This window comes from Mus caroli, chromosome 9, assembly GCF_900094665.2.
Source record: "Mus caroli chromosome 9, CAROLI_EIJ_v1.1, whole genome shotgun sequence".
Lineage (NCBI taxonomy): Eukaryota > Metazoa > Chordata > Mammalia > Rodentia > Muridae > Mus > Mus caroli.
This window is the reverse complement of record NC_034578.1, coordinates 56,614,580-56,622,323: the sequence shown is the minus strand read 5'-3', so window position 1 is coordinate 56,622,323 and position 7,744 is coordinate 56,614,580. Positions and strand designations below refer to the sequence as shown.

Here is a 7,744-nt window from a genome sequence, read left to right as displayed (position 1 = left end):
CCCTGGCGTTCCCCTGTACTGGGGCATATAAAGTTTGCAAGTCCAATGGGCCTCTCTTTCCAGTGATGGCCGACTAGGCCATCTTTTGATACATATTGGGAGATTGTTAGAAGAAGTGTGTCCTGGGGTTGTCTTTGAGGTTTCAAGACCCACAGGTTTTTCAATTAGTTGTCTCTGTCTTGTGCTTGGGGATCAGATGTAAACCTTCATTCTGTTGTACTTTCTGCTACGATGGTTATGGCCTGTAACCCCGAAATACGAGCTCCAAATTAAACATTCTTTTATACTTTGCCTTGCCACGGTGCTTTGTCACAGCGTTAAGTAACCAAGGCAGAAGTTACATGACAACTGCATTTAGTATTTTGAGGTAGTTGTTGCCTGGTTGTTATCCAGAGTTATGATAGATTTTCACAAAACAGTCTATTGGAACAGGCTTCCAATTTGTCCATCTCCATACTTGGTAATATCTGTCTCTTTAATTACAGCTCTCCTAGTAAGTGTGACATGGCATCTCATTGTGGTTTGATTTACATCTCCATAGTAGCTAACAAAATTGAACATTTTTTTGTGTTCAGTAGTATGTTTTTCATACATTTGTCTATTTAATTCATACTTGTTATTATTTACCTGTGTAAAAATTTGTAAAGATTAACCACAGATGCGTTCCTGATAATTGGGTAGTCTGTCTTCAAAGAAGTTAGTTTTAGGAGCTTTTGGTTATCGTAAAATGGGCATTTTAGGTATTATGTGCTTTCACTTTTTTCTCTTACTTTTAAAAATAATGTCTTTGTTAAAGTTTGTTTTTTATTTTTGTTACAGTATTTTACTGGCCTTGAATGTGGACATAAGTTTTGTATGCAGTGCTGGAGTGAATATTTAACTACAAAAATAATGGAGGAAGGCATGGGGCAGGTAACTTGATTTTCACTTATAACATTTACTTGTAATGTCTAGACCCTTACATAAATATAATCAGATAAAAGTTTCAGGATTAAACATTTTTCTAGATTAAAAGTCTTAGGGGAAAAAAAAATTAGATTGTGACATTCCAGTTAACAGCCTAATCTAGGTAATGTTTTCCTAGCAGGCATCAACTCTGATAATTTCTATCGGGCTGATCTTGATAGAGAGCTTTGTCTAGGATTTTGCTTTTAACTATCTCATTCTATGTTGCAAAAGTGATTACTTAGAAGGGTAGTTAAAGACATACTTCCTGAAATATAACGGGAAAGGATTGAGAGCCTGCAAACAAAGTGTCATCAGAATCTAGGAGAGTGCCAGGCAATGATACGCATCCTATAAATCGTGCTGAATGAAGGCATAGTTTAAATTTTCATCTTTTTCAGACTATTTCGTGTCCTGCGCATGGTTGTGATATCTTAGTGGATGACAACACAGTTATGTAAGTATTTCTGATAGATTCTGTATATTGAGTATTGTTGGTTAAACCAAATTAATTTTGACTTAGTACCTCTGAGAAAGTAAATTATTAAAATTCAAGAGACTTTTATTCCCCACTCATTTCTTTATTATACAAAAAGTCACTTAGATAGTCATTCTTATGGTTTTTTTTGGTAATATGTGATAGCCAAATTTTGGTAAATCTTGAAATTGTATAATGGGATAATGAATGTGTTAATTTATGTCCCCTGGGTAACAGGCTAAGACAGAATCAGGGAAGAGTTTGGGAGTGTTGCTCTGTGAGTTGCCTAGCCTATGTGAGGTCCTGGCTTTGATTTCCTGTGTCCACCAAAAAACAAAACAAANCAAAAACAAAAGTGGAACAGAATGGAAAGAATGTGAGTCGTTATGAAAATGTAAGTGCTAAAGAGGGAGACCAGGAACAGACAGACTCAGTACAGGTACATAGTACCTGAGAGAAAATGGAAACATTTTCCAAAAGAGGAAACTCAGCGTATGAGCAGCTGAGTCTGGCAGTCTTTGAGGAACTCCAACACTTGCCTCAATAAGCAGAAGACTGCGCCAGAGTTTTATTGTTATATCACTAGCCCCTCACTGCACTGCTCAGGGATAGAGTGTTCTCTGCTGAAATGCCGCTAATAGTCTGAAAGGTGTACTACATGGAGGCTGTAAACTAGTTCTTCTGTACAGATGTTCCTCTTTGGATGGAAGAAGGAAACATGGGAAAGAAGCATAGTGAATTCCTGGTATAAACCCAGCTGCTGATTTCCTGGGCCAGTGCTGTTTTTGTGGCCCAGGTTTGTCAGTTGACTTAATTTTAGGATGCCAAGCACATTAAGGTCTTGAATGATCCATATACAAATTGTATAAGTAGTTTTATTGCCTATACAGAAAGTTTTTTCTGTGAATAAAAAGTAATAAAGGAAAATGACAGCAGTGTTTTTAATAAGTAAATTTAACCTAATTAAGTTAACCTGATCAGCACAGCTACTAAAGCTCAAATATTCCACTTGGGGGAATTTTTTTTTAAACTTTTATTTCATAAAGATTTATTTATTTTATTTATATGAGTATACTGCCACTTTCTTTAGACACAGCAGAAGAGGACATCAGATCCCATTACAGATGGTTGTGAGCCACCATGTGGCTGCTGGGAATTGAACTCAGGACCTCTGGAAGAGCAGTCAGTGCTCTTAACCACAGAGCCATCTTTCCCAAGTACCACACCACATGTGGGTCCCAGGGATCCAACTCAGGTTGTTAGGTTTGTTGTAAAGTGCTCTTACCTGCCGAGCCTTTCTGCCTAGCCTCCATTCTATTTCTCCTTCCCTCCCCTCTGTTCCCTTCCCTTTCTCTCCTTCTCTCCCCCCGCCCCCTTCCCCCCTGCTCTTTCTCACGACAAGGTTCCTTTCTGTAGCACTGGCTGTCCTGGAACTAGCTCTGTTAGACCAGCCTTCTAAACAAATCTCATTAACCAATATTTCCCCACTCTTAAAGCATCCTCTACTTCATCAATACACATCATATTACTACAACCTTTGACTCGTATGGATGACAAAACTCCATTTGGCAGAAAGCCCTTGGCTCTGTTCCTACATGAGACTAGGTGTGGTTCTCCTATCTATAATCCCAGCACTGGTCATCCTTGTCTACATAGTGAGTTTGAGTTTGAGGCTAGCCAGGGATACATGAGACCCGACTTCAAAATGGGAGGGTGTGGGGGATAGAGAATGCTATCTAGTGGTCACTGGTGGTGTCACGTTACCAGAGTTATAAATGAGAATACGAGTGAAAACAGATCATTGTGTGTTCCTTCTAAAAAAAACTTTACTAGGATGTGAGTAGAAAATAGGGGAAAATGAGTAGAAAATAGGGGAAAATGTGGTTTTCAGACAGGTAAGAGTTATATGTCCAGTAGATTTCATACAGAATTGTGTTGTCTTAGATATTAAAACATCTTTTTTTTAGAACATTTTTTAAATTAAATTAATTGATACGAGTGATATGAATATCACTGCCAGTTAGGCTTAACAGGTTGTTCAGTTTTCTCAGGTATTTTAATGACAACATGGCAAGGGTTGTCTTCCAGCGTGTATACATTGAAACCATAGGGGTCTTGGAAACTCAAGAGCACAGTTGGAAACTCTATCTCTGACTTCAACCAAAACTCATTTTCACACCTTTTTTATATAATGTGTTGCTGGAAAAGTTGTGAGACATAAAACTATTGTGCCTTGTTTCCTTGAAATCACTGGCTTTTCCAGATCATTAAGTAGATGATATTCCAGTACTGGGCCAGTAATTCTGTTGTTAAAAGCATCTGCTATGCAAACATGAGTACCTTACTTGATCCCTATAACCCACATCAGGAAAAAAAGGAGAAAAAAGGCCAAGCATGGTTGCAGACACTTGTAAGACTCAAAAACCAAAGTGAATTTTACTGGAGAAATAACACCTGAGGTTGTCCTCTGACCTGCATGTGCTTGTGCAGCAGTGTGCACATGAACACACACACACACACACACACACACCACACTTACCCCCACCCCCCAAAAAATAAAGGATTAAAAAGATGCTATTCCTACATGGTAAGCAAGCAGATCATTACAAAAGATATTTATTTAAATTTGACACAAAATTCTTGTAGGTGTAAATTAAATTTAATTTTTGTTACTGTTTTGTTTTTGGTATTTCAGATTAGATAAAGATGACTTTTTTGTTAATATCTAAAGTAATGAGAATAAAGTACCAGAGGGAGAATAAATTGTAGTATTTATGAACTGATGCTTGACATTTTTCAAAATGCATATATTCTTGGTCTTTTAGTGATTATTAGCACTTCGGATATGTTATACATTATTTTTGTTATTATTTTTTTGCTATCATCTGTTTCTGATGACTTAGCTAGTAATGTCTCCCCATATTTGGTGCTGTGGTTTGGATTTTGATTTGTCTAGGTAGTTACATTTGTGTTTGTCCTTTGTACAGCTTTTTCAACTCCGAACTCAGTTAATTTTTATTTTTTTTTTATAAAAATTGAGAATGTTTTGCTTATTTCATGGGGTAGAGGCATGCCAGGGTATCACTATGTAATCCTATCTGGCCTCAAATTCACAGAGACCTGTTTGCTTCTTGCCTTCCCAGGGTTAGATTAATGGTGTAGGTGCCCTCAGAATCCAGAAGAGGCCATCAGGTCCCCCTGGGGCTGGAGTTTCAAGTGGTTGTGAGCCAGCTGGATCTTTTTTTTTTTTTTCTTCAAGACAGGGTTTCTCTGTGTAGCCCTGGCTGTCCTGGAACTCACTCTGTAGACCAGGCTGGCCTCGAACTCAGAAATCCGCCNAGACAGGGTTTCTCTGTGTAGCCCTGGCTGTCCTGGAACTCACTCTGTAGACCAGGCTGGCCTCGAACTCAGAAATCCGCCTGCCTCTGCCCCCAAGTGCTGGGATTAAAGGCGTGCGCCACCACGCCCAGCTAGCCCCATTATTTCTTAAAACACCTTCCCTTCTTTGTGTATGTTTGTAAGGGAGCATTAGAGTGTGCACTTGTGTGTGGAGATCCAAGGCTCTTAGTTGAACCTCTGCTTCAGCTGCTTTAGCTGGCCATCTTGCTCCAGGGATCCCTGTCCCTTCATTATTTATTAATACTAGGATTATAGATGTGCTGCCTTCGTATATGTGGGTGCTGGGGGTCCAGATGCACTGCAGTCTCATGTCACTGAGCCCATGATGATGATGATGATGTTATTTCTGTCCTTTATTGATTCGATTTCCATTACACCCATTGATATTTTTATGTGACATACTTTTTTTTGGAAGATCTGCTTGTTTTCATTAGTACATTTTTCTTTTACTTTCCAAAGACTTAAAATATTTTTATGGATAAATCTTGGGTCAATAGATTTTGTATGGTTTTTGTTTGTTTGTTTGTTTTGGGGGGTTTTGTTTGTTTGAGACAGGGTTTCTCTGTGTAGCCCTGGCTGTTCTGGAACTCACTCTGTAGACCAGGGGGTCAATAGATTTTAACATTCTTTTATTAATTTGTTTATTTTTATGTGATACCTGATTTTGCCATCTTTTGTCTGCTTAAACCTTCGGTCAGTATTTTAATTCACTTATCCATTTTTTTGTTTTTCAGGGTTGGGGAGCTAAAATTAATACTTTTCAACTATACAATTTCTAGCTTAATAGTTTTGTGAGGATTTTACTTATTGAGGATTTATGTATTTATTTTATTTATTGCTGATTTTATTATTAAAAACCTTTATAATTTCTTTATATCATAATAGCTTCATAAAAGTCTATGTTAACTCAAACATTTGGACTCTCACAGAGAGTTTTGTTGATTGCTTTTCCTCAAATATGGAATGCGGTTTGCTCTTCTTTATTTTAACTACATAATCTTTAGTTGAAAGTGGGTTGTTTTTTGGATAGTAAATTGTGCTGTTTTCTATTCCTCATTCAAAGTATAGGCTTTGATCATTTGCGGAGTTGGTATTTCTTTCTTCTAGAATAGTTTAAATGTCTTTACCAGTCAATCAATGTAAATATGCAAATTTGTATCGGCAACTCATAATCCTCTTTTGAATTTGGGACTTTTGTACCTTAAGGCTTGTCAGCCATCTCCATGTGTGCACCTAGCCTTGCCTACACCATCCTCAGCCATCACCTTGTTTTTACTTCTCAAGTTATCACTAAGTGGTAAAGACTTTACCGAATTAATAACCTTGATGATATTCTTAATTTGCCTTTCTCTTATCTTCAGTACTCAGTGAACTCAGTAATTCACTCATCCTAACATCTTACAGGCTACCCTCAATGTGAATAGATTCTTTCCTGTCTGTTCTTGTTGCCATAAGCATGATCCAGGCCATCTTTGCTGGAAGTTTGCCGTAGGCTCCTACGTGATTTTTTTTTTTTTTCTCATAGTTTCATGACCTTCCAGTGGTATTTTACAAATGTCATCCTGTGCTGTTCACCTTTTTATTATCTTCTCTTTTCTGTTGCAACTATACAGGGACTTTGGTCTCATGAAAATATTGTGCATTTTATTTGCTTTTGGTTTTGACTTTTACTGTTTTTTCTACTGCCCTCATGGTTACCACTCTTTCTGAATCTTTATTCTAGTGCATTCATCTTTTGAGTCGTTATTCAGGACTCAATTTGATTGTAATTTTGATTTGGTCAGTATCCTGTAAGTTTATCCTCTATTTTACTTACTTTTGTTGTTGCCTATACTTAGGAGCTGCATGACTCAAGGTTATCTTGCTTACATTGACTGAATCTGTTATCATATCCTGAGTGTACTGATCCTTTGGAGTCTCAGGACTTTTTAGATTATTAAACCACCCCTACTTCCTCTTCATCGTCCAGGGGATTAAATACTGTGCCTCCTGCAGTCTAAGCCTACTCTTTACCACCGAGCTATTTCCCTATTCAAACTCTCAGATTTCTTTTTTGTTTCTCAATGATGTGGGAGGCAAGAACTCTACCACTGAAGTACATCTCCAGTTCTCTTAAATACTTAACAGTGGTAATTGAATGCATTCACTTTTTTGCCTTAGCATCTCTTTGAATAAGTAATCGAGGAAATATTTCATCATCAATATCACTGGCCTTCAAAAAAAGCTCATTAAAAATTCATTTACCATCAAGATTATTAGCCTAAATGGTCTTTCCTATACATTAGCCTCATCTAGATTTATACAGATGATATGCTTTGAAAGCTTTTTTGTCACAAGAGTTTCTTCCTTGATGCTTTCATAAAATTAGTGAAAGTTATGTATCATGTATTACTTATGACCAAAAGTTATTATTCATTGTAATAGTTGATTTTTTAATTTATTTACCTGTTTAGGGTCTCAGTTTATTTCACTATATATGTATTTCGTCTAGTATCTAAGAATAAAAGCAAACTTTTATCTATATATTATAAAGTCTTTCAAGATGTTCAAGCAGTATATTTACTCCCATATTTTTTATGGCAGTAGCATCTCACTTTGTAGCCTAGGCTGGCCCTGAACTCAAATTTTTCTGGTCAGCCTCCTGGGTTCTGTGACTACAGGTATATGCCACCATGTCCAGCTATTTCATTGCATCTGGAATTATAATGTATCTGACTCCACATCCTGTGGTGTGTACCTTTTATTTTTAAGTCTGTATTTATAGGCAGACAGACTACCATTCATTTGTATGAGAGCTATATCCATTGTTTTCATGTCTACTGAGGACCTGGGGACCATTTTGGGGTTAGATCCCAGAATCTCCCATTCTCTCAATCAGTTTATCTCAAAATCTCTCTCTCTCTCTCTCTCTCTCTCTCTCTC

General features: G+C 37.3%; 1 protein-coding gene across 2 annotated transcripts in view; it reads left to right on the top strand.

Moving 5' to 3' along the window:
- Window positions 1–7,744, top strand: part of Arih1 (ariadne RBR E3 ubiquitin protein ligase 1) — a 97,075-nt gene that overhangs the window by 59,002 nt on the left and 30,329 nt on the right. For both annotated transcript variants that reach the window (XM_021171586.2, XM_029481142.1), the window contains 2 exons: window positions 820–912; window positions 1,347–1,402. In XM_021171586.2, the coding sequence (XP_021027245.1) occupies window positions 820–912; window positions 1,347–1,402 (149 nt within the window). The remainder of the gene's footprint in view (window positions 1–819; window positions 913–1,346; window positions 1,403–7,744) is intronic.